This window comes from Magallana gigas, chromosome 5 (genome assembly GCF_963853765.1).
Source record: "Magallana gigas chromosome 5, xbMagGiga1.1, whole genome shotgun sequence".
NCBI lineage: Eukaryota > Metazoa > Mollusca > Bivalvia > Ostreida > Ostreidae > Magallana > Magallana gigas.
This window is the reverse complement of record NC_088857.1, coordinates 32,663,670-32,691,636: the sequence shown is the minus strand read 5'-3', so window position 1 is coordinate 32,691,636 and position 27,967 is coordinate 32,663,670. Positions and strand designations below refer to the sequence as shown.

At 32.4% G+C, this 27,967-nt stretch overlaps 1 protein-coding gene, 1 long non-coding RNA gene and 1 other non-coding gene across 5 annotated transcripts; all 3 read right to left on the bottom strand.

The window, feature by feature from the left end:
* Positions 1 to 103: 103 nt before the first annotated feature.
* LOC136275256 (uncharacterized) lies at positions 104 to 4,576 on the bottom strand. Its single transcript, XR_010713792.1, has 3 exons — positions 4,362 to 4,576; positions 1,289 to 1,474; positions 104 to 711 (listed from the first exon to the last, which is right to left on the bottom strand). It is a non-coding gene; the product is annotated as an uncharacterized lncRNA (long non-coding RNA).
* A 1,685-nt stretch (positions 4,577 to 6,261) lies between these two features.
* LOC105318827 (uncharacterized) lies at positions 6,262 to 12,472 on the bottom strand. The gene is made up of 6 exons (XM_011416113.4): positions 12,323 to 12,472; positions 9,174 to 9,355; positions 8,846 to 8,993; positions 7,506 to 8,351; positions 7,316 to 7,412; positions 6,262 to 7,199 (listed from the first exon to the last, which is right to left on the bottom strand). The coding sequence occupies exons 1-6, from the start codon at positions 12,357 to 12,359 to the stop codon at positions 6,740 to 6,742; spliced, it is 1,770 nt and encodes a 589-aa protein (XP_011414415.3). The 5' UTR covers positions 12,360 to 12,472; the 3' UTR covers positions 6,262 to 6,739.
* An 8,577-nt stretch (positions 12,473 to 21,049) lies between these two features.
* On the bottom strand, positions 21,050 to 27,213 carry LOC105318830 (uncharacterized). 3 transcript variants are annotated; one of them, XR_010713978.1, is made up of 5 exons: positions 27,199 to 27,213; positions 24,094 to 24,267; positions 23,124 to 23,349; positions 21,333 to 21,473; positions 21,050 to 21,196 (listed from the first exon to the last, which is right to left on the bottom strand). It is a non-coding gene; the product is annotated as an uncharacterized protein (transcript). The 3 variants fall into 3 exon arrangements; XR_010713977.1 differs by lacking the exon at positions 27,199 to 27,213 and having other exon boundaries at positions 24,094 to 24,280; XR_010713979.1 differs by lacking the exons at positions 24,094 to 24,267; positions 27,199 to 27,213 and adding an exon at positions 23,469 to 23,492.
* Positions 27,214 to 27,967: the final 754 nt, after the last annotated feature.

Here is a 27,967-nt window from a genome sequence, read left to right as displayed (position 1 = left end):
TTTAACGATCGAGTCGCTGCCATGTAAATGAAAAGCAGGCTTAATGACCAATGCAAGGGGAATAACTAAAATTATTAGGTTAACGGAGTAGGTGGGTCTAAATTTACATGCAAGCCAATTGGAATGACTCTGAACACTTTCTTTGACAAAAAAACACTCTAATTCAAAAGAAATTGGATGTGATTATATTTTTATTGACCGTTAGTTTGTGTCTATTTTGTACATTTCAATTTTTACAATGTTTGATTAAAAAAACTGTTAAAATATCTGAAGGGCTAGATCTACGTGATCCCTTTTATCAGTTATATTTTTAAAGACAAGTTTGATTTTTCATCCAAATGAAAAGTTGAGTAAAAAAGGTCTTACAGTAGGCTTAAGTTTCTCAAAATAAGAATAGTAACATAACCGGTTGCACGTGCATTTTTTTGAAATTTTATTACATGTTTAGTATGGAATCCCCCTCACAACAAATACACCACAGTCTCAAAGATAAAACTAACGTCGCTTACAAAAGACAACACATTGAATTATACGAAGATGTCCCATATGTGGTCTTTTGACGATATGTGAGTAGGTCGATTCGCAAATAGTACCCACGTGTAGGTTCTCCCTCGAGCCATTTGAAATAAACCATCAGTATTCCATTATCATCAACAAAGTTACCATCGAATAACGAGCCCTGGACGTACATAGTTCCAACGTCATATTTTTCTGAAAGTGAATAAAATAGCATTCATATACAAATTCCGTATTGTACATTTTTCTGCGGATTGTTTGGTCAGTTTAAAATTGTGTATCATATGCAAGTTTTTAAACTCACTGAATTCAATATAATAGTGAAAGAAAAATCCTTAATGAAATAGCCATTATTAATGCAACTTTTCCCAATGATCAAATGATATTGAACTGGGTTTTCCAAGTATATTTCGTTGCATCATCTGAGGTACATGTATAAACTTGGTTGGTTTTTTTTTATATATCATTTCGAAAATATACATTCGTGCTTCTCATATCAAGCAAACATATATTTGCGACCCGATTATGCAAGACATTTCACAAAATTAATCAACAAGGTCAATTATACCCAGATGCACAAGTCATCTTTGGGTCAATCATATATTTGTCATAAATGGTCTTTGATATTAAGAAAGAACAATACAAATAAGTTCGGGAAAAATAATATTGAGACCAAATGCAAAATTACTCTTAACGTTCCTTGCAAATTATGCATTCTATTATTGATCATGATTAGTACCACAACAACGTATGATACACTGTATGTACATACTCAGAGTGTCCACAGCAAAATTGTAGGTTTCCTCGGAGTCTATGAGAAGAAGAACACTGTTGGGAGCTTCTGACATACATCGTACTCTTGCCTCAATAACATTCAACATGATGTTTTGAAAATGACAACATTTACCAATTGTTTCATTCCACATATAGCCCTGTGAACTTAGTTCTGCACAAGACACTGAAATTTAAAAATTCCCCGAGTTATAGTTCTTTACTGAAGTCTTTTATGCAGCTCGAATACTGAACAATGTATGTTATGCTTGGTTTTCTGCATATAGGAACAAGTATGGTGTTTTTTAAACATCTAAAATGTTACGATTATACACAGGATATGCAACAAACACTTTGGTGTTTGCCAATGTTTTGATAACATTGCGAATTGTAAATATTCAAACTGTACTACATAACTTGTAAAATACCTTTCGGAGTTTGCCAATGTTTTTAACTTGTTAAAATGCCTCCCGGTACCCATAATGCAGCAGAAATTTGTAGGATCGCTCCAAACGACTTCGTAGAAAATTAATGAAGTTGCATTGCAAACAAGGGCAACGCTAAGCGGAGCATCCCCTCGCGACATGAACTATTGTCTGTGGGATGCATTATTTAGGAATATACAGTTATGTAAATGAGGAGACCAAATTGTACTAACCCTCCACTACTACAACAAGAGGCCCATGGGCCACAAATCGCTCACCTGAACAATAGTCCTTGTATCATTTTATTTCGAAAGGGATTATTATGAAGTGAACTCTGAATACATATTGTAAAACTCATATATTTCAAGATTTTGCCATATATTAAACAATACATAAAAAGAATAAACAATTTTATCTTTGGCATGTTTTTATTCATAGTTATTTTACACATCAAATGAGACTGAATTAAAAGCTCTAAAATACCCATTTGCAGTATTAAAAAAAATCCCATTTCACTGAAAAAATTGAAAAATATTCGTTAAATAATTAAAAGATGGTATTGGCATCTGTTTTGTATTTCAATCATTAAAAGCTTCTTTATCGATTCATCAAATAAAAAAATTGCAGGTGTGATGAGGACATTAGGCATGTTAGATTTTGCATTCTCATCGATCATCTGTCTTATACACTAAACTAAAAAAACATGGAAAGTCTATGTATAGTTGATAAAGTCTATCAATGATTCAAAACTTCGTAAAAACTAAGATCTACACCTTTTTGAAGCTGTTTGAATTTATGATCACTTGGATCCCGATATTTCAGTAATTGATGTCGGGATTCAAATCCCCCCCCCCCAAAAAAAAAAACAAAAAAAAAAAAAACTAGTCGATAAACATACACATGTATTTCCAGATAATTTATTAATGATAAACTTATCATGGAAATTTCTTTCTTTTTTAATACTTCTTTGAATAAAAAAATGATTTAAACAATTTAGAATCTGCACTATCTTAGAATGATTGCATAGTAATCTCACAAACTGTAGCATTGTAATTCTTTTAAATAAAAGAAGAGTTTAAAAACATTTTCCCATTATATAAGTCTATGTTAAACTTTGGACATATTTTGGAGCCGTACGTAGTTTTAGTCCGGGGATCACGGTTTTCACAATTTAGAATCCACACTATCTTAGGGTACTTGTATAGTAATCTCACTAATTTTAGCACTGTAGTCCTTGAGAATACATTTTTTTAAAAACATTTTCCCCCATATATTTCTATGTTAAATTTGTCTTTTTTAATCAACTTTGAACCCCTCTTGGGACCCCAGTATTTACCCGGGGATCGCGATTTTTACAATTTAGAATCTTCACTATATATACAAGCTTTGGTGTAAATATTGGCATATCTGGTGCAATGGTTCTTAAGAAGAAGATTTTTTAAGACACCCACCCAATTTTCGCAGTTTCGCAATTATCTCCCTTTTAAAAAGGGTTGTGCCCTTTATTTTAACAATTTAGAATCCCCTTCCCATAAGGATGCTTTGTACCAAGTTTGGTTAAATTTGGCTCAGTGGTTCTAGAGAAGAAGTCATAAATGTGAAAAGTTTACAGACGGACGGACGACGCACAACAGGTGAACAGAAAAGCTCACTTGAACCTTCGGTTCAGGTGAGCTAAAAAGTGTTTCGTTACCTGTACTAGATCTTAATCCAAAAAAATAATTTTGTTGATTTGAACTGCTTACTTTCACTTTAGGTTCACAGTTGTGAAACGGAAGTAATTATTGTCAAGTCGTACATAAAATTCCTGTCTAAAATTTTGTTATTTTCACGATATATTATAAAGTTTTCAACTACTTGACTTGAATACTAAGGCTAGAGGGTTTGTCCTTTTACCATGCTCAATAAATGTACGAAGTTTGATTTATATCCGTGCAAGGGCTTTTTTAAAAATCAAGTTGCGCGAGGGGATAATTACAGTAAAATTATTCATAACAAACCATTTTGAGGCTGTATATACCTTCGATCTAAAAATTTAATTAATATAATTGAAAAATCTAACACTTTTTCACCACCTTTTTTTCACTCGCTTCGAATTTACACATTATGTTGACATTCAGAATTCTCGGGATTTTTCATAGTAAATGCACTGTGTTATCTCCCGTGTTTTCCTTGACGAAAAGAATATATAGCAAATTTCCAATGAAAATTTACACGTCTTTATATAATCGTTTCTGGGATTATCCATGCAAATGTGATATTGTGGAAACATAAACTAAAGAGCCTCTCGCGATTTATCGTGAATGTAATGTGCAAGATTGTAAAATCCAAAAAATCAACGGAATTTTCGTTGATTATTAATTAGCGAAGCTTGATTGAGAAAAACTAAAAACAAATTGGTAATCTTTAGGTACATGTACCAATGATATTTAAAATATATAAAACAAAAGACAGTACTTTTTCGATTTATCGGAATAAAGGCCAAAAATTCGAGTCTATTATTTAATATAGTATATAGATATGTATATAGTTTTCATCAATCTAAACAAAGAAATACATATTACTGTTATGATTAATGTTTACTTTTACTTAACGTGTACACACAATGACAGATCACAAATTAATATCTCAAATAAAATATACACTCACCGAGAGCTGGATTGTGGAGAGTACTTTGTGTTACATCCTCATTTGTAAAATATCGCGCTCCTGGCATCAAAATTAAATTTGGTGAAATGGACGAATGTATAACTGAATAGCCGTTGTATGAGGACGGAGAATACGACACTGACTCACAGCCGCCAGCAAAGCCACAATGAGCAACACACTGTAGAAGAGATTGGTTACCGGAGGGAATAGGTTTGCCCATGTCCGTGCTTACTTTATCGTTCATTTCTTCGGAAATTATGTATCTTTTACCATGTATTCTACTAGGACTGATGTTTTGGAAACACCCGAATATGAGTAAAACCCTAAGAGCTAGTCATTTTTCTTTAAATCGCTAGTCTTACAAAGCAACTGATATCAAATTGAACGAAGCACCCGACATATGTTTCAGTATAAAGATTGTAGACACATCATCGCGAATCGATTAACTGACATACATTTCATAAACAAAGGCGGGTCCTTGACAGTCTCATTTACAAACAACCTAATTGAGAATGGCAGACAGCATCAAACTTTTTGTGGTATTGTTTTGTTATTTAATTTTTTTCTTCATTTTTTTGGTTTTGTTTTGTTATTTCTCACATTTTTCTTAAATTACGAGTCTCATATTTTCTTTTACATGCACCTAGTATGTATAACTTATTTAACTATCTTATGATCTATCTTGTAATGAACGAGGTAACACTTCTACCGAGATGTGTGCATCACCGAAGTACAAATTATCGTATATAGTTTATTGTTAACAGGAAATTTTTGAGGCCGTTTGATTTCCAATTAACCTTTTGTACAACTTTGCATGTAATAAACTCTTTGGTCCAAGAATTTGAACAAAGTTAATCTTTATCAATATCAAAATATTTAAAAAGTAGGTGCACCATGTTGTGTGTTGGTGGTTTAAAAGGACGAATCCTGAAAAAGCCTTCATTCTAATGTCGTTTAAGGTACGTCCCTACTCAGGCTTTTTGTGGTTAAAGTAAGGTTTTTTTCATTAATCAAGTAGAATAATACCTTACGTTATAAAAAAGCCCCAAAAATACACGCCTTAGCTATTTACTTTTATCACTGGAGTCTCCAGAAGATGCATATCCCCTTCTTCGATCACATGATTTCAACCAAAATCATTATTTGGCTCATATTAAAAAAATATCAAAGCAAAACAAACATTCGAATGTTTTAATTAATCATTAATAATGTAAGAAAGTAATAACAGGTGTGATTATCATTATTTGATTGATTAAAATTAAATTTTAAAATGAAATGTTACAAAAATGCTATTTCATAATTTTTACTTATCTTAAAAAATGTTATGGTTAAACACCATTAATTAAACTTTAAAATATTAGATTTATGTCTATTGCAACTAAAAAGCAAAAAAAATATTGGATTTCACATGCTTCTTATTTTTTCTACGACCTTTAGAACACATATACCCCCTTATCAAATGCAGTGTCACGAACACAATTTAAAAATACATCAGAAAACAGCATTTTATTTCTTTGCTTTTATAAACCCTACAATTCTTCTTTCAAAACTACATGTATTGAGTACAAATTAATTGTTTGGATAAACAGTACCTTTCCTCTGCATAGATAAACACAAACGTACTAAAATCTCAGTACAAAAATTCACGATTTCCAACTATTGGACTCAATAAGATCAAAACATTTATATACTTGTAGACATTATTTACACTTGACTGCTTCTATCAAATTCAGAATTATCAATTAAACATTAAAAATTAGGGCAAAAAAGGGTAAACCCGAAAAAATATCGTTTTCGATTTTAACGCTTCTTATATCTGCTACATTGATGACGCGTCTGAGTAGGGATCCACCCTTATAAATTAATTTCAAATGATCGGCACCCCCCCCCCCCCAAAAAAAAAAAACACAAAAACAAAAACAAAAAAAAACTATGAAACCAAAGTTGCACTTTATAAATTCAAAATAGAGCCAACATTCTAGGTTTAAAAGAAAACAATTGGAATCTGGTAAATATGCACGTTTACACGTTGTGTCATAATTATCTACTAAGTGTCACAAAGTTCTGTGAAACGGGTTTAAAGGATAAATGAGTACAAAAAATAACTGGGTATAATAAAAATAAAAGAAGCCAAATTGGTTAAAGTGTTTATAACCTGCTTTACATTCTAGGTAGGAATTTTAAACAAAAATTAGTGTTACAGGGTTCTTTTCAGTCAATGCTCTTCAGAGGAGTGTGACGATGACAGGCGCATGGTTGAACAGGTGTACGCTATTGTTAAACGAACTTCACCACGATCTAAACTGGATATCGACATGATATATTGTTAGTATTGCGTTTCGGCACTTAAACATTAAAGATTTACGCATCAAATATAGTTACAGTTTATCATTAATTTCCAAATACGCATTTGATAGTAGAGTTGATCCCTCTATTGACAAATGAATACTATGTTCTTCGTTTTCGGTGTAGAAAGGTTCGGAAACTACCTTTTCACTTGCAAATGTTGTAGTTTTATTACAAATTGAAATGCGGTCCGGTACAATTTCTATATAAGTAGGTATATCTTTCAGTTCTGTCAAATCAAGTGGAGCAAAGTCACGCCTGTTCGATGTATTGTTGAAAGAGTCAGATTTGTTTGTTTTCTTGTTTGTAAGACCCTCTCCTATTGAAAGATACATTTCATCATCTACATTCGTTGGGCGTTTACTTTTATGCATCTTGCTAGTCAGCAGCTTCGAATACGTCCGATTCTTACTTCTTTTTTCATCTACACATGCAATCGTTTTATAACTGTCATCGTCGTTTAAACAGTTCACATTTGACCTATGTTTAAGTCTGAAAAAAAAGGTTTCATAATTATTCAATTGAATAGTCATTAATACTTGTGTTGTAATATCAGATATTTTTTTTGAATCGGTGTAATCGTGTACATGTATATATCAACGTATTACCTTTTGATTTTCTTTTGTTGAAGAAAGATAATGATAACTAAAACACACATCAACAGGACAAAAATTCCAAGAACACAAACGAAAATCCAGGGAAAATCTGTAAAAAAAAAAAAAAAAAAAAAAGTTTCTTGCGACATTATTGCGTTTAAGCTGGAAAAAATAACGTATGTGAAATCATATAATTACGTACCTGATGAGTCAGAAACATCATTCACCCAGGTATTTGGTAATGTAGTTTTCAAATTTGTTGCTTCACTGCTTACTCTGCTTGTTATATCATCAGTTTTATTTGTATTCACTTCATTACTTAATATTGTAGTTTGGTGAACTGTATAATTGTCGTCAAAATTGCTGTTTTTCATTACCGTAGTAGTGTTAGCAGTGACAACATCTGATGGCATGGAATTATTTGAACTTTGTTTTTTGGACGTTGTACTTTTAACCTCTGCTTCACTCCAAAAATATAGTTTATCTGTTGTTTTTCGTAAAGTGGGCCTTTCAGATTTCTTTTCTGACGTAGTTGTTTCAACAGTTTGCTGAATAGAAGCAAAGGCTGCTTTTTCAGTCAGTTTTGGTTTTCCAAGCGAACTCATTGCGACTCGTCCATGACTGGATGAAATCGGTTTATATTCCATTGTATTTTTGGTAACAGATTCATTTTTGTTTTGATCAGTTGTAGAAGGATAAGATTTTTGTACAGAAGAAACTGAATGGCGCTTTTGAAAAAGAGTTGAAAGGCTGGTTACTGGAGTAACAGTATTATATTTGTACGAAAGTTTCGCCTTATGTGTAGGTATGTTTAATATTTGTGGAACTGTTCTGTAAAAATGAGTTACCCTAACCAAAGTTAAGGATTCCATTTTCTTTATGGCTGATGTCGCCATAGTTGCTCTAGAAACCAAATGATTTGTAAACAAATCAAGCATAGAATAAGCGGTATTTTTTGTCGAATGATTTAAAGATAGATCTGTTGAATTGGTTGTTGCATCAACTATCGATTTCATGATTTCTGTAGTTCTTGTGGCATACTTTGACACTAGAAAAAATCCAATAAAATTAATATTGCCACATTGGGTTTTTTTGGTCAATCATTGCGTGGGAATCGGAAAGTTTTTTTTAATTTCCTGTGATAATAAAATTGAGTACGTAACATTTAATTCTATAATTGAAAGAGTAATATATAATTGGTGGCCCAGATGTCAGGTACACGTACTAGTAATACCATGTATATGTATGTATTGTATACGCGTGTACAATGTAACATTATTAGGTATAATACAATATAAATGACGTAAAGCTAATTGAGTTGCCGACTGTCTTAATGTGATTCGCTGGAAATGCAATAATGATCATAATTTAAAATATAATACCTATTAAAAATATAATTATTCGATTCAGAACGAGTTTATATGAATAAATGATATGAATAGTGACCAATTTTATCTATAAATGGTCCTAAACATACATATAATTGTCGAGGACGGCATAACAAGAGTTTTATTATTTTGCAAGTACCATTTAGAAGCATACCTGACCAGGTTAACTTAAAACCTCTTCCGGAACCAAAGTCATCTGATCTGAATGATACCTCGACAGCATTGCCTTTTGCTACTAATGCATTGTAATGTTTAGTACCACACTGTCTGTAAAGAACGAAATGGGTTCGCATTTCTTCCACCTGAAAAAAACCCCACTTTGATAACGTTGCATAACTCGTGATATTACTTAAAATCGCATTACCCAGTTTTTTGCGTTCAATTTGAATTTTTGTTATTGACATAATTTAATTTAATCATTTTCTAAAAGATGTGTCTTTCTATGACAATATTTAATGTGTTCGTTAAGAAAATATTGAAACCTTTAAATAATCATCACAAGGGAAGCCTTTGGTTTGATGTATGTCTTGATCATGGATAATGATAACAATTTCAGCTGCATTGGATGGTGCATTTATAAGCCACGTTTCGTTAGTGTTGAGAGGATATGGTCCAGGATACCCAGGTGATGTGATCGTTCCACTCGTACTTTTCGCCAACGATCCTATGCCAAAAAACCAAATCAACAACATAATTATAATACAATAATATTATGCTAGATTATCTGATAGGGGTAGGTTTTGAAGTATTTTAGCTTATTCCAAACATCATTAAAGAAAAAGTAAGCATTATTATATCCTCCACACTCCTACAACACATAATGAACGACAAGTTACGCATTTTAAAAAATACCAATTAGGTATTATTTTCGAATAAAATTTTCTTAGTTTATTACTCGTTATAAATTAAAAAAAAAACCCACATCGAAACATTTTTTATTCTTGGCGCAACAGTTTTTGGGATTCGAATCAAGTTATGACTTTTTTCTCTCAACACCTTTGTTCCATATTAGAATCTGTTTCCTCGGAACCCCTGGTGTATTTTTAAGCACCAAATATATTGGGTCTGATTTTGTAAATATTCTCTTTTTAATTAAACTAGGTAGTTAAGAAGACAATTCGATGGGTGTTTATTTTTCTAATGAATAGCAAATTGAACATTCACAAAACGTTGACATGTCCTTCTGATATTTTATGAAAGGTTAAACCTTCCTGGCTGGTTAATTTTGAAATTAGTCATTTGCTGTTGCATTCAAATTTACCAAATTTGTTGCCTGTTTCCTTGATTTGGATTTTAAAACATTGCCGTCACGAAATGGCGAATTCTTAGAATTGATTTTCACCCTTAAAGTTAAAAGGGTACAAGATATCACACTAAATATATGAAATTTATATTCATTTATTAATCTAACTTATTTTTATCTATATTACATAAACATCTACGTTATACAAAGAAAAGACCCATCAAAATATTACAATTGCTAGTATATCACTAAAATAACGCAGTATATTCCAAGGCAAAACCAATTAAAACATTGATTTCCGACTTTATATATTATTAATTAATTGGTTTAAGTCTCGTAGGTTAGGCTATAATAGATTGATCTCAGTCATAGGAAATTATTGAACCTGAACTTTATTTATTTTTACAACGATTGATAAGCAAGTTCTACCACTTATAGTAATATCTCTCGTTGGCACGGATGTAAGCGCGAGGGGGTCATTGGTGTGGAAAGAAGCCGGAGTACCCGGAGAGAATCCACGTGTCCAAGCGGGCGACCGCCATACCCTATCACATACAACCACTGTCGATTACGGTGATCGAACTCAGGTCGCAGCGGTGAAAAGCAAGTGCATTGTCCACTACGCTACTTATCATGTTGATCAATTTATTATAGTTGAACCAAGGAGACTTTAACTTATTCATGCATAGGTTAATCGAGTAAGTAAACAGAATTACATAAGAAGCCACTAGGCCTTTACGGTCACCTGATTATCACAGTCTAACCTTAGTATAATTTTCCCACTGCCTTAAATCCCACCCTCAGGGCTATACAGAAATATGTCTAACATACATTTAAAGTTTAAAATAGACGACTGCCCTACTCTCTCAATTTGCATTAAGTCTTCATTTAATAATGTCAGCATACTAGTGACAAATAAAGAACATAATTCAGTTCTTGTTCAACTACTTTCTTGAAATGGAACTCGTACTCATTGAGCTATCATGATATTTTGATTTTAAAAGACACTCTCTAATTGTGAAATAGTATTTAATTTTCAGAACAAACGAACAATTTTAAACATTATATACTACATGTATATGGACAAGAACCCCCCCCCCCCCGAAGTAAAAAAAATTAACACTATATGACCATTTTTGTCACGGCCCGATATAAAAACCTCTACCCCTGGGGACCTGGAAATTAGCATTGTAATAGATAACTCCTCCGCCTACATAAATATGAATTCAGCGTAAAGATCACAGAAGCACGTTTGGTCACGTTTTAGCAGTTTTCAAGATTATGTTAAAAATGTCCAACTGCCAATGTCCGACGACGAATAAATAACTAGTTGCCATTGGTTTCCTGTGTGACCCAGGTGTTGAATTTTTTTTAAAAAAAGTATTGCCGAATCGTTGCTTTTATTAACACCTTTTCTCTCAAAAGAATTTCAAATTAGACATAAAAGTTAGATATCATTGAAGAAAGTGCCTAATCCCCTGGGTTGAATGGTTCCCACCCCACTGGATATTCGTTTCACAAATTTTTCTATGGTATATATTGCGTATCAATGCTATATTTTTTTCTTTTTCTGTCGCTTTCAGTTATGGAGTGTAAGTTTCCCAAGCGGCGTTTTATGTTTGCTAACACAATCATTTTAAGAGTGTGCCCCAAGCCAATTATTTAAAAATATAGATTTCTTGTTTTGAATTTGTTTTAATAAAATTTTGTTTCATGTAAAGACCTTAAATCCGTCCACTAATCTGGTAATGCGTGGATTTACAGACACCGAAAAACTTTTTTAATACCTTAAAATGTGAATCAGCTTTATTTAGTTGAGAAGCAGAGGACCAGGTCTTGGCAATAACAGTGTTAAAATAATTATCATTCCTTTTGGTTCAAATTCGTAGCGATGGATTAAATTATACATATCAAACTTTATTGCATAAGCTTATTCTTATTTAAAGGACTCATGGATGTACAACTACAACATGTAATCTACACAATGAAAATTGCTTGTTTGAAGTTTGTTCAGTTATAATTAACGTTTATGCGATGAATTGATGCTCGCAATATGTTTATTACAACATTTACTAGAACAATAGATTTTTATGCGTTTGTCGCTTGGTTTTTTATTGTTTGTTATTGTTTTCTTTTGTTTTGTTTTTTGTAAACGCAAGACTTGCAATAATGATATTTTTAAGTTAATCAATGCACGTAAATAAAATATTTAGAAAGTCCCATTATTTTTGTTGAAATTTACAATCAATGAATCAATGCAAGTTACACATTATTTTAATTTAATTTTATGCTTCTATTAAAATAAATTTGGAAACAAATATATTTGGGGATGATAAACAGCTAATAAGTATTGCTATTCGATATTCATAAAAGACAAGGATAACTAACCTTGAATAAGAATGAAAATTAAAAATAACATCCTCATGAACTGTTGATTTCAACCTTTCACTGTGATCTTTCACTGTGATGCACGTAGCTAATTATGACTTTTTCCGGCTTTTGTTGTTGCAGTTACTATTTATACATAGGGACATATTTTTTATATCATCCCTATCATTTTAAACCAATTACATGTATATGCAGTTCCTCTTCATAAAAGTATTTTGCATTGCAACATTTACGTAATCATTAATGGATGGACTTGACTCTTTATTTTATAATATTCTTATTTAATTAAATTACAAAATTATCTTTTCAGACTTAATATAAACTTACAGCTAGTTTGATCATCATAATAACAAATTTCATTTTAAACCATTTTTTTTAAATTATGACTAATAACGAGTTTGATTGATGATTTTTTAAAATCATATTGAATGTACATGTAAAGTTGACCTCAAACAAATCGCGAGTTTGTAAAACTCCTTCCAAGCTAGTTAGTGTCATATTGCACTGAAAACGATGCGATCATTAAAAAATCTGAGATAACTATTACAAGTTTTTTGTGTTGAATGTAAGTGAAAATATAATTCTTGCAAGGTTAACGCATGGATCATTTCAAAACACTTCTTTGGTGATAGATATATATTTAATCTTTAATCTTCCTATAAAACATCTTTATACTATGTGCATTAGTTGCTTCCCTTCCGCGCTCGGAAACCAAATCATATTAAGTTTAGAGATTCGTGAAACATTGGAAACAGGAATCAAATAAATAATAATTCGTTGTAAAATGATAAACATGCATATAATTTTCAAGTAATTAAAGTGATATTCAATTTCCCGTTCCGTATTCTGTTTTGTTTTTAGTTCCGGGTTTGAGCAAAAACCATGCACAACATTCTTATAAACCTCAAGTGTAAAAAAAGACCAATCGTTCTTTTAATTAAAAAAAAACCTGACACTTAATAACAATAAGCACAATCAAGAAAAAATCGCAGGTGGTTGAGGACATGACGGTTCATGTGAAACCCCTCCCCCCCCCCCCCCCCATATGCCTCATAAAAAGAAAAAATGCATGCCACTCCACTACGTAACTGTCTACTATGTCCGTCCGCGTTGACGTTGCTTTCGGGTGTGGCTACGGCAAGTTGATAACCCGAATTCAACCACTATATTATAACACTTTACCTCTATATTCTGAAGCCATTTCTTTGTCATGTGGAGCTTCATGATACTTGGTCTAATAGATATAGATCCTCGAGATCTTACTTCCAACATGCCCACACATGGCAGATGCCCTAGCCAAGGTGTTACTGGAAAGTCCCCTCCCACATGGGGAGTAGCCCGTGTTCCAGTCTGTATAAAAAGGTGAGGCAAAAAGACAGCTTCCAGAAGACTACTCTTTTTATTTAGATATAACATTTTAATATGACATTTTTACATTTAATATTAAATACAATGCAAATTATCAACATTAATATATATTACAAAAAAAATATTGGCTGAACCCTCTGAATCTAATAACTTTACTTTTGAGAATGCGCGCAAGTATTATAATTTATCATACCGTTAAAAAAGGAGGCAGAGACAGCTTCCAGATGATTACTGGACAGCTGTGTTTCCCACAATATTCTCCTAATAATTAAATGCAATCAAGTGCATACTAATAATCTGACACACCGTGGTCAGTAGTAGCATTTTATTTATATTTCTGACCCGTCGTCGAAAGGCTCATCACTGGACTTAATAACACGTTTCTCCAAAAACATAAATAAGCATAGGCTTTCTATATAACGCATGTATTTTAACTATTTTTTTTTTTAAATTTCCATTATGATAATACGATTACATTCGAGAAAACTCGTTTACATGTATTGGCGCACATAAGCACGAGACTAGCGTGTACGTGACATAAATGAAAGATGTTGACTTCCGTCTCAGTAACCTAGCTTGCTTTGAATAATAGAGTACGATTAAAGAGAGATGCACATTCATTTAAAAACATATTAATAAGCGAAACACATGTATAAACTGCGATATATCAACCCGTTTTGTAGAATAAATAAAGCGGATTGTTCTTTAGTCCCCAAAATGACTCTTTTCCGTTTTAAGATGCAGAGAGAGAGGGTTTGCCTAATTTTTTAAATTCACTTTATTTTTTTCAGATATTTGGAAAGAGACATGGTGTGTACGTAGAGAATTTCTATCAAAATAGGAGTAAACTACTCGGGGGGGGGGGGGGTCTAAAGCTGTGGGGTGCAAGGGATTTGTGGGAAGGGTATTATCCTCAAGTACCTCTGGAAAAATGCTCATATTCAACGAAATTTGTTTGGTCATACATCTAAACATTTATAGGTACGACTACTGTCAAAGTTCATTAATATTAAAAATACAGGTAATATTACCATAAAATGCTTAAGAGGTCACAACTACATGAGTGATGCTGACAACAATCATGCACAATCAATGATAATTTTGTAAAACCATGTTAATTGTTCCTGAAATTTTCGAAACCTATTGTCAGTGAGTATTAATTTCTTTTATGCATTAGATTCAAATACTACAGCGGAATTCAAGTTTTTGAGATTGGAGTTTATAAATTATCTTTTACACTGTAGAGTCAAATATGCATAACTTTAGGGGCAATTTTAAGATAAGTGACCAACAGGTCTACATGTACTTAGCTTTATCAATAAACACACAAATGACCGTTGATCTATACTTGAATCTCCTACAGCCCACCATATCAAGCATAAAATTCAACCGATTTTAAAGTTAAATTGCAAGTCATGATATTCATAGCAGCATTGCACTGCCACATACTATTCAACGAATTAAGTCATCAATTATGTTTTGACGAACTTTGGTTGCATTCTCCCACTGAAATTGTGTTACGGAAGCTTCGCTTACATGCCGGGAAGAAAGTTCCAGTTCAAATGGCTTTAGTATGTGACATGATCAAAAAAGCATGATAAGCACGTGTATTAAGACTTAAATTTTTCATCACATGCTTTCCTGTTTGAGCATGAGGAAATCTATGATTATTTGAGCCAAAAAAGGCAAAAAAAACCCACTTGTTAACGACATAATTTTTTTTATATTACTGATTTATATAATACGTTTTTCATTATATTTTGTCCATTATTTGCACCTTCCACAAGAACATGTGATGTGGATAGAGATGTTGGTGGAAAAGTAGTATGAAGGACTACCCTGGATAGTAATTGGTGTTTTCATTACAGAAATATTTCAACTTCTTAAGTGTTCATTATTTATAATAAAATTAGAGGTACAGTACATTGTACATGTCGAACAGTACACAACAATTCTGTAAAATATAGCGTTGACCGTTGAGAATTTAGTAAACATATCCATACAAGACCAACATAGGTTTGGAATGAACTTTAAAAAAAGTATTAAATAGGGGTTGATTGAAAATGTCTTTAAATCAAAATGCTTATCAAGTCTAAATACTGAAAAAGTAACAAAATGTTAAGGTTTACATGCAAGGTTTATATGCTTACAATGTCCTGCAAAACAAAATTAGAAATATGACACCTGGTCTGGAAAAGACTCAAGATCGTGCACGCCTTGTAACCATAAAATTATTGTATAAATCGTTTGGATTCTTTTTTACATTGGCCCTTAATATCTTCATAAATAAGAACGAGTACATTAAGTTACTAGACAAACTTTTTTAAAAAGTTGTTTAACCTGTCCATACTGTTAAAGGAGACCGTGATTTCCTATTTACAGAGAATATGCTGGAGAAAAAAAACAACCTTTTTTATTACATCTGTATGGTGGCATATCTCTACCCCTTGTATGCAAGTTATTTTTCTATTAATTATGTGGACATGCAAGATAAATATGTTTACATGCAAGATAGTTATGTCAACATGCAACATAACTTTGTTGACATGCAAGGAAACTGCAATCAAATAAGAGTTATAAAAAATTTCAAATATCGCCAACATGTGACATTCAAGATGCTAGATACGCTACCTATTGATGTCAGCATGCAACTTATTTATGTTAACATGCAACTTCTTTATGTCGACATGCAACTTATTTATGTTAACATGCAACTTATTTATGTCGACATGCAACTTATTTATTGCGACATGCAACTTAGTTATGTTAACATGCGACTAAGTTATGTTGACATACAACTTATAAGTTGCATGTCAACATATTTATCTCGCATGTTAACATATTCAAGTTGCATGTCAACATATTCATCTCGCATGTCAACATAAGTAAGTTGCATGTTGACATAAATAAGTTGCATGTTGACATAAATAAGTTGCATGTTGACATAAATATTTTGCATGTCAGCATATTTATCTTGCATGTTAACATAAATACGTCGACATAAAAAGTAGCATCTAGCATATTGGATGTCACAAGTAGGCGATATTTGAGAATTTTTGATATTTTGTATAATTCTTATCTGATTGCAATTTTCTTGCATGTCAACATAGTTATGTTGCATGTTGACATAATTATCTTGCATGTCAACATATTTATCTTGCATGTCGACATATTTGATGGAAAAATAACACAAGGGGCAGAGATGTGCCACCATACACCTGTTACAAAGTATGATGTCAATTTTCTTTCACCATCCCACGTTCAGGTTTTGCAGGAAGGTGCAGTCCAGTCGCAAACTCGATGAACAATAGACCAGTACCATGCATGAATGATTTGTTTTTTGATTCCTTTTCTTAGAAGAGTTGAACAAAACGGTGAATATCTACTTTGTACCACGACAGAATGTTAAAAATCTGAAACAAAATGGCGTTTCAAACGGATTTCATACATGTTGTGACGATGTAGCGATCCTTCCTAAAATAGTGACAATTGACCTTGTAATTTTTACGAAATTAAAAAGTAATATTGTGAACGGACGACGAATGAGTCGTCAGTGACTCGGGTGACCTAACTCAGGTGACCCTTATATCAAATGATGCAAAATATTTAAAACAAACACTTTTGAATCTAATCAATGTTTTGACATTTATATTGGAATACTCTTTGTAATATGCGATAAAAATCTTAAGTCGATAGGTATGAATTATTTTTTAAAAATATGAAATAAAAACACCTACACGGTACTCCAGATAAAGATGAAATTTTAAATGATTGCCGTTGGTTTTTTTTTTCCAAAATATACTACCACAAAGTAAATTCTGCGCATCCTTAATGCCTCAATTGAAAAGGAACCAACTACAATTTTCTCGACCGGCATATAAACCCATGTAGCAGTTGAGAAGCAATAAAAAATAACATGGTGACAAAATACTTTTATGAATTCATGCTAGGTTTAACCTTAGATGAACTTCTGTCCCATCCACTTCATGACTGTTCCGCTAAGCACCACGGAAACTGGTGATAGCACCAGTTCTACGCGTCCTAATAGCTTTTGATCTAACTAACTTAAGTTCAGTTCACTTCACTTATGTCCCTATCAATGTTGGATTAACACTTATGGTCTTCCCTTAGAAACAGCTGCGAAGAAAATGAACAAAAACTGCAAATAATTGAATTTTTTCCAAGTCAAGAAGCTTACTCTGTTAAAAATTGCTCGATCGTATCTAAAATCAAACTTAGCCTAAATACTAATTTAATATATCGGTATATTAAATTTCATTTTAAGAATGTACAATCACTGTGAAGAAAATGAGTGGAAACTGAAGATAATTGGAATTTTTCGAAGTCCAAGGTACATAACTCATGAAAAATGCTCAATCGTACCCAAAACCGAACTTGATCGAGACATTTTAATGATGAATCTGCATACCAAATTTCTTCTCAGTAAGTGCAACCGGTACTCTACTAAGAATATAACGGTAACTGCAAATAATTGGAATTTTTCTAAATCAAGAGACATATAACTCTCTCTTTCGTTCACATATGAAGAGGATAAGAAATAAACTTTTTGACCAATCTTGTATGTTAACTGCGCGCAACTGCTTGGCCTCCGTTTGAATTTTATGAATATAATCATTATGTTATAAATATGTTCTGCACATAAGATAAAATGATGTATCTTATTATCGGCAAGTCCATCTGTTTGTATTTACATTTTCTAGAGTTTTAATACGTGATAACTTTACGGGTCGATTTTGTAATGTGTAGTCCAATCCAAAAAGTTATGGGGAATCATTCTTGAATTATATGAGATGATTAAAGGCGGACGCGCGTAATCAAATCTTTGTACTTCAGGCTTTATTAGGTTTGATCACTATTGACCTTATTATACCCCCCGCAAACAAAGTGTGTGTGTATGTGTGTGTGGGGGGGGGGGGGGTAGGAATCACCTTATCCGTCTTTCTGTGCTACTTTCGTGTCATGACCTTGACCCAAGGTCATTCGGGCAAGGTCACTGAGAGGAAAAGTGCAAAATGCGGGTCGGTCCATATCTACCGTATGTAGAAACATAAGGAATTCTAACTTCAGACAAAGATTGCGCACGTACTAACTAAAGAATGTGTCATGACCTTGACCAAAGGTCATTCCGGCAAGGTCAAGGTTACTACCAGAAAAAAATGTCTGGTCCATATCTTCCTTGTGGAGAAACATTGGAAGTTGTAATTCCATACAAAAATTGCTTATTACTAGAGGATGATATTGACTCAAGGTCATTCGGGCATGGTCAAGATCCCCGACAGGAAAAAAAGCAAAATTATTGTTTGGTCCTTATTACTCTTGTGGAGACATATTGGAAGTTGTTATTTCACACAAATGTTGCTTATGACTTTACCCAAGTTCATTCGGGCAAGGTCAAGGGCACTGACAGAAAGTGCAAAATTCATGTCCGCTCTATATCTTCCTTATGGAGAAACATAGGAAATTCTTAATTTACAGAAAAAATTGCCTATGACCTGAGGGTGAGTCATAACCTTGACCAATGGTCATTCGGGCAAGTTAAAAGTCATTGGTTAAAAGAAATACTTAATTTCTGTCTGCGTCTGTCTTGTGTTATCGGAAGGTAAAATCAAACACAAAGCTTGCTTGTGTCATTAAATCTATTGTAAGATTAACATTATATCATCACCGCCCGACCTCTGACAATGGCCCGCCCCGATGTCATTCATGTTTTCTATAAAAAAAAATATTGTTAAAAAGATTGGAAAAAAATCGGGCTCGGTATACCAAACATTTCAATTTATCAAATGGCTACTTGACATGTGGATTATTGTTTTATTCCAGTCATATTTGTCATCATAAGGAAGTAATTGTCTTTAAGCTCTAACAGATAAAATGAGAATAAATGGAATTTAAAGAATACAAATTCGTTTGTGTACTCATATTAGCATTTACAATTTAAAAAAAATAGAGCTTATGTTATTGAAAGAACATGGACAGTTAAATATAGATAGCATCTATCATTTTCTATAATAGGAAAATACTTGAGTTATGATTTTTTTTCTTAGCGGGGGGTATCAGTACTTCTAGATTGATCACCTCATAAAACTCAACGAATTATTTTTTGTGCCATAAAACTAAGTTGTGTAACTTATTTTTCCATAATCTTGGTTGCTCCTTAAAACTTTTAGTTGCTCCTTTAAAACTTAATTATTAAAATTCTCGAAATTGGATATCTATTTATAACGTAAGCGTATTGATCAATTTCGCACTTAGAATTTTAGTTTACTGTATAATCTTCTAACTTTATATTATGAATTTGTAACGACAAGAGAATGTAGCATTATACATTAAACACAGCAATGATTGTTGACGATACATATACCAACGGATTTTGTGCTCAGGATAAGAAAAATATGACATGTACTTTGATGATGTGAACAAAAAATGAAATTAAAATATTTAGTTTGCCTATAAATATAGGTATTGGTACATGTGATCGTAATGATATTCAATGTTTGACAATGTTTATCAACAATTGTGAAAATTTGTATCACTGTTTAATAGTAACAATAAAACAGAATTTCATGATTTCGAAAAGGATTTTTAAAGAAAAATATGAGCAACCGCATAAGAAGATGCCTAGTAACTATTATCTGTCCCTTTCTTTTACAAGACTAGTACATTAAATATATAATTAAATCGTATAAAAATTAAAACACTGATCAAATAGGTTTTTTTTTCAAATTTGTTGTAGTACAATACCACGAAAAAAACCCAATTGCAATTGATCATTTTTGATAAAGATATACAGTAAAAATATATATTTAAACATATTCTAGTATAAGTTGTCGTCTTAAATAAAATTCATTTAAGACAATATATTTTAAAGACATTCAGAATAGTCCAATCCACACTTGCAAAAGTTGTTCCCCTTTGCGGGGTCAACCCAAAGGTCAAAAGGGAAAAACACAACTTTTCCCTTCTTTATACAACCAAATATTTGGGCGCCCTGTGAAGAAATCTCTCGGATTTATTTATTTATTCCTTCGATGTGTGGGTTGCCCCAACTTGGGGCAATCCAAATTCACAGCGGAAACGGATTTCTAATGTCAAATGACGAAGTAACAACCCTCTAAACTACAAAGGCTACAGTGAGAAATATATGGGTTTTTCCCCAAAGATGGCGGCCAAGGGACATAACTTTTGTAAAGTGTGGATTGGTCTATGCTAGAAAAAAATGTGTCAATCGAACAAAAGTAAATCTTCATCTTCAAGTATGCTTGCTTCGTGTCTTTTTCCATACAAAACTATTCTATCGTCCAGTCATGGATGTGTAGGAGGATCTTTTTGCTACCTCAACTATCATGAATATTCCAGCGATTACCGAAATGATAATTGAAAGAATGCAGGAAACGAAGGCATAGTGAAAGCTGAAAATACTGCTGTTTTTGACGATGGTGTTGTACTTTTTTCCAAATACAGATACAGATATCACAATGCAAACAGCTACAAGGAAATCATTGACATTTTATAAGTGCTGATTGATTGTTTTTCAACAATAACAACTTTGGAAAACTTGTGCATTTAAACTATAATCTTTTTTGCACGATATCCAATTACAAAACTTGAAAGATATTTTTACCTGCCATAAAGGACAGCACAATGGTGAGAACTAGTACGCATGCTCTGTCCTTCATACAAATTCTAAGAAACGCAGTCAAGACGGCTATCAGCAGAAGGAGAATTCCCAATATTCCAAAACCTCGAACAGCTTTAAGCCAATCTTGAAAAGAATGTAAGCAATGATTTTAAACAATAACTTAACACCGATAGTGTATGATAATCCAGGTACGCACTGATAAAACATTGATAGCCTGCTCTTAATCAAAGTCAGTGTAAAATTAAAATAATTTTGATATAAATGATAGCGTATTGCATATGCAAGTCTTAAAGTAATAATTTTTCAAAAGCTTGTCTTACTAAACAAAATTATTCAATAGGAAGCATGAACATGTTCCAGTTACTTTGAAATAAATAAATCTCAATATAGTTCATTTGTCAATGCACGGAACTTGCGAAGTCGAGAAATAATAAGTCGTTTACATTTCCCTTCATTTTTGCGCAGTTGGTTGCAATAAAACATTTTATTATTTTGTATTATTTTAAGGAAATTATTAATAGATTATAAGCTTTTTTAAAAAATAGAGCAATTGTTATTGATAGAAGATTGACGGTCTATTAGATAGCATCCATCACTTACTATTATAGATAAATTCTCGAGTAGCGGGGTATCATTTGTGAGCTTGCTCACAGTACCTCTAGTTTTATTTTTCCGCAGTTTTTGACTAAGAAAGTTAAAAGAGTTGTTTTTTTCGGACACTTTTCCCCATCGTTTTCCTTGTGTATTTTTAGGCGTGTAAAATTTGTTTTCTCTTCTGATTTATTTAAACTTGTAATTGAGAACAATTTTTGTGTTCTTCTAATCAGCTATTTATTAGATTAGATGTTTGTATATTCAAAACTTTAATCATATCTATAATTATCTCCAGGTTTGTTTTTATAATCATTAATCTTTGATTAGGCACGAGCAATGATTTATCGTGGAACTGGTCACCATTGTTTTTCATTCGATGTCATGATATGGAGCTGTAATGTGCAATCGTTACAAAAAAGGAAAAGCAAGGACATTTGTTAACGGGTATTCGGATAAAATACTTATCAATTTCTTTAAATCAAACACATGTTGTACATGTATATATTATCAAAAATTTTTAACTGTTTTTTTTTTTTTAGTTAAGATAAGATGGCAGTAGCACTATTTGGTTTTGAAGGACTCGCAGGTTCAAATATATCATCGAGTACTCGACTATCGCTCAACTAACTCCAATTATTCGACTAAGCCGAGTAACATTAACATCCTTAGATGACCTTTACCTTACTTTTTCATAGATAATCATCAACCATCAGTTATTTCTTACATTAGACAATTGTAGGCAAAAGGTTACAACCTGCAAGGAAGCAACCCAATTTTACACCGTTCAGACATAGTTATCTATTTTTAAATCAGGAAAGCACAGCTCTTTTTTAGTAAAAAAAAACTTGTAACCCCTCTTGCTCATTTCACCCCATACACCATTTTTTTTAGTTACGAATTGTAATGTTGACACTTTTAAAATCATGTATACGTTTTTAATGAAAAAAAAAAGATACTGCTTACTTCCATTGTTTTGGAGAATGCAACTTTCAAGCTTTATATATGTCCGACGTCCAGCGATTACTATTATTTTTTTTTTATTAATTTTACATTGCTTATCAGCAAAATTTAAACTGAATTGAGAATGCAATTAATCTCTCATCAGTTACGAAGGTCAACATTTTTTTAAATGCACAAATAAAAACCTTATTATAGAATTATTATTATATTTCATTATACCTTGAACTTTATTAAAGTCGGAACACTCTGAAACATCTGATGCGGAAGTGCACATCTCCCACAATCCGCCATTCAACTTTACTCCACCCTCTTTAGCTAAAATCCAGTATGGAGAGACCACTCCTATTACATCAATTACAAGTCCAAGTATGAGCAGGAACAATCCAAATCCAAAATAGCACGAATTTCCGCCACATGCCATGGTGCATAATTCATTTAGGATAATCTATATTTTAAAAACAAGTAAAATCGTATAAACATACTCTCTTGTTACAAGTAAAACATACTCACATGCAGTCACCATAGATTTACATTTTTAAAAAATACTTCCTAAACTACACTTACTCTGGATACAACTTAATTGCTTCTTCCTGCATTTTATCGGCAAAAAAACACAAGTGACATTTTAAATGAATGTAATAACAAACTTTTCTACAAGAGTAATATGCTAACGTAATAAAAATAGTAATCGGCCATTTCCCAAGTATTAACGCTCATTGTCAACCATGCGGGATCACTCGTTCTACGAGTGTATTTTTTACAAAAATCATTATTTCTTTATTATTTTTTTTGTGTTGTGCCAACAATATTTTAATCCTGATGATTCCCGCATGCTAATGTCATGCTTCCCTTCCTACCACTTCTCTCCTTAAACACACATGCACACCTGCGCTTGCGGGAAATTGCATCTGTAATTTACTGTCTAAAATTAAAAGAGTTTCGCCTGATGAATTTCATTATTTTTAGGAAAAAAGTATTATACATTTAACGGTGCGCGCTGATGACATTAATTATTCGAACATATTTACTTGCTGGGTTTTTTCCTTACAAGGAAGATATACGAATTGAAAAAGGTCACTTTATGTCTACTAGCATATAATATCAGTAAAATGTTTACCATCACTGCAAAGAATACTTAATAAAATGTTTAATAAAAACTACTAAGTTAAACCAAATTCAACACACCTACCTTCAAATTGTTGTGCAATGTTTTCCCCTGTGGATTAGTGTTTATTGCAGGCGTTTTTCCTGACTAAACATGTGATACGATATATTGAAAAACACTTGGAATGTTAATTGTTAGATTCTACAGCTCTGGTACAATCCACTACAGATAGGCACATCAGGATCTCTCACACTGATTCTGACAAGGAAGACTTTTTACAAATTCTTGTTGTTAAAACATTTGTTCAAAACTTAATGACCCCAAATGTTATGATTAAAACTGATATGGTATATTAAAATGACAGTTGAATTTGATATGATTTAAAGAAACTTCCTTACACCTATCACTACCCCTTTCTAACAGAAAATGGAGGTTCGATATCATCCCCCTTTGTCAAACTCAAAAATTTCTTTTATGCAGTTTACCTCACTTTTCTGTGAACATTTACATATAATATTTTAAATGCATTTTATCTTTAAAAAAACTATAAGATATTTTTTGTACAAACAATTAAAATAAAGAGAACTTTTCCTATAAACACACACACACACAATATATATATATATATATATATATATATATATATATATATATATATGTATATATATATATATATATACTTGCGCCCATGGAAAAGGGGCCTTTATGGCATTTTTACTAAAACAGAAATAACGTCATAAAGATGTGCAATGTCAACGCAGAATTTTCTTCTCTAAGACGTGTCAAACGTTTTGTCGTACTTAACCTATAATAAAAAATTATTGCCGTACTGTCATGTATTTAATTCGTGTCCTTATCTGTCAACTGGTTTTAATTACAAAATTTAACGGAATTCTATTCGAAGTCGGTTTCACAACGAAGAAGCTCCAGACGAGATCTCTAGATTGTTTACATTTACACATACGCATATATATATATATATGTGTGTCTATCTTATCATATGTCTTCAATATTGACAAGCCTACTGTGATTTCAATAAGGACCAGCTTGAAGTAACGTTATATTTGTCTACATATGGATTGATACGATTTTTTTCATAGGCACCGGTGGATTATTCTTTTATATCAATAGATCCGCCCCACTACTCTACCCGTGATCATGTAAATATTGACTGTTTATACAAACTGTATTAACATTGCATAAACAGTTTTATGTGGTGTATTTATGCAAGCATGAAACTATAAAACAATTTTTCTAACTAAATAGAAAAGTATATGTATCTCTCAGATCACGTAGGATTATATGAAGATATTATTTTCTATAAATAAAATACAGGATGAGTAACTCTATACACTATAGGGGTACCACAGAGGGAGTAATATTTAGTTTTAAGTTCAGATGGAAATATGGTGTTCCTGTAGTGTATAAATATTTATATAAATCGTTTAATAACAAATGACATATACTGAAGTGTTTATCTTAAGACCTTTTTTGCAATATATATATATATATATATATATATATATATATATATATATATATATATATATATATATATATATATATATATATATATACACACCCCTGAAGTAAGGGTTAAAAAATGTGATTATTCTTACATGTAAAATTGAAGCAGACTTTCTACTTGATAAAATAAATTCACTTGTAAACGACTGTTTAATTGATATATTCATAAACAGTGATGATGATGAGATACTTCTAGAAAAATGCAGCAGATGATAGAATTGCAAGCAGAGTAAATCAATATGCTAAGACTGGGGTGATCAAGACAGTTCTTGCGAATCACATGAATTCAAATGTCGCTGTTCAAGTATTTGTTTTGAACATTTTACAAAAGAAGAGGTCATAGATCACATTTTTAAACAAAGAGAAATGGTTAAAGAAGAGAGAGATGTACATCATGTGTTCACTCAATTAAAAAGGTAGCAAGAAGATATCTACGAAAAAAGGGAGAAGAGAACAAACTATATATATCTTTTCCAAGGCCAGGAAACATGCAGTAATCCGTTTGTTTTAATATATAACACGACTCAAAAAGTTTTAATATTGCAAAACATCTCAATGAAAAAGGGGCCATCTCCCGAGAACATGGCAACACAGGGAAAAACCCAGCAAACTCTCTAAAATATTATGAAATTCGAAATGTAGTGACATTTACATTAAATTTTGCTGGAGAAGTAGGGGTGCCTCAGTCTGAAGACAGTATACCCTCCATCTTCACACACAAAGAAGGACATTCAAAAGCGTTACTTTGCATTATGTAAATAGTCTGAACTTCGTGCTCTAAAAGTATCTTCTTTTCAAGACATATGGCTGAAGTGCGTCACACATATCAAAATTAGCAAACCTAGGGATGATGTTTGCCATCGGTGTGAGCGACTGCGGAATGAAACTTTGGATGCTGTAACAGAAGAAGAGAAGCTGTTGGCCATCAGCGACATTCAGGAACACATTGCAGATGCCAAGAAAGAGCGAGAGTTCTACAGATCCCGTAAAGAAAATGCGTTGAAGGAAATAGAGAATAGGGAAGATCGAGAACTCTCAAATGATCATTACACATTTCACTTCGCTCAGCATTTTCAATTACCTCATAATTCTCGTCAGATAGGCCCGATCTATTTTTTGCAGCTACTGGTATTCGGAGTGAGAATTGACAGTGTTTCTAAGCAGCTTAATTTTATCATGGATGAAAATCAAACTATAGGTGTGTTTTATTCTGCAGTATTTTCATGTTATTTGTTTTGCAGGATCCGATGGAACTTGGACGAATGGTCCTAATGCAGTTTTAAACATGCTTGACTATGCCCTGACAGAACATAACTTTTGAACAAAAATGCACACTTCATGCCGACAACAGTTCGGATTAGTTTTTTTTAACACAAATATCGCTTTCTCTCTCTCTCTCTCTCATTGATGTATCTAGACGTTATAAAAATTTATTAAATTCATTTTAAGGCAAAATAAAAACTAGTTTGTCTTAGCGTACCTCTGCTGGCGTGTTATAATCGGATGTCATTGTAAGAAAGAATACTCCATGCAAATACCTGGATACACACGTTAAGTTTCTAAATAATACTTCAGTTGTGTATAATAAGTGCTTTATATTGTTTGTTTATTACAAGTTTTACTTTCATTCGCCCTGTGAAGAACATACGAAATTATCATCACCTTCGATTTTCCTCTGCAGAACATTGGTTTGTGTTCGTCAAAAAGCAAATGGACTCTGAAGAAAACACTGAAGAAAAAAAGACGGGAAAGGCAACAGTACCTCTACAGAAATGTTAGGACCTATGTACCTGTACGTCCTGCTGTCCAATGAGGTCTCTGTCCAACTCCGACTGAAGAGCAGATGCACTCACTGAGACAGTACAGTGTATATATGTGTATCTGTGAATATAGCGCAATGCTATAAGTAGTTCATGTCCAAATTAATTTACAATGAAATGATGAAGATAAACATATGAATTGAAGCTTGAAAGAGAATACATTTAACATGTGTACTGAGATATCCTGATCACGTTTATTTTCAAATATGTATACCTCATATTTCTTAAGTGTAATCACCTGTCCATATTAAAGAATTATTATCCTGCAACATTTACATAATTTTTATAACAATTTCAAGACGCATGGATTCAGAGATTTCATTCTGGATTGCACAATTATATGCATAAAAAACAATTCAACAAGAGTCACTTTTACAATTAAATTCTTGACATTGGTGCAAAAACATGACGTCATGATTTATTTATTTTTAACGTCATTGATATAAATAAAGAAAACTAATAACAGTTGACTAGGACCATTAAAAATTCAGATTTGGCAACTTCTAGCCTTGCTCTATCAAAATCTGTGAAAGACTCAAAATGTAAAAAATTGCCATAAGGCCCCTTTTCTCATGGGCACACAGAGAGAGAGAGAGAGAGAGAGAGAGAGG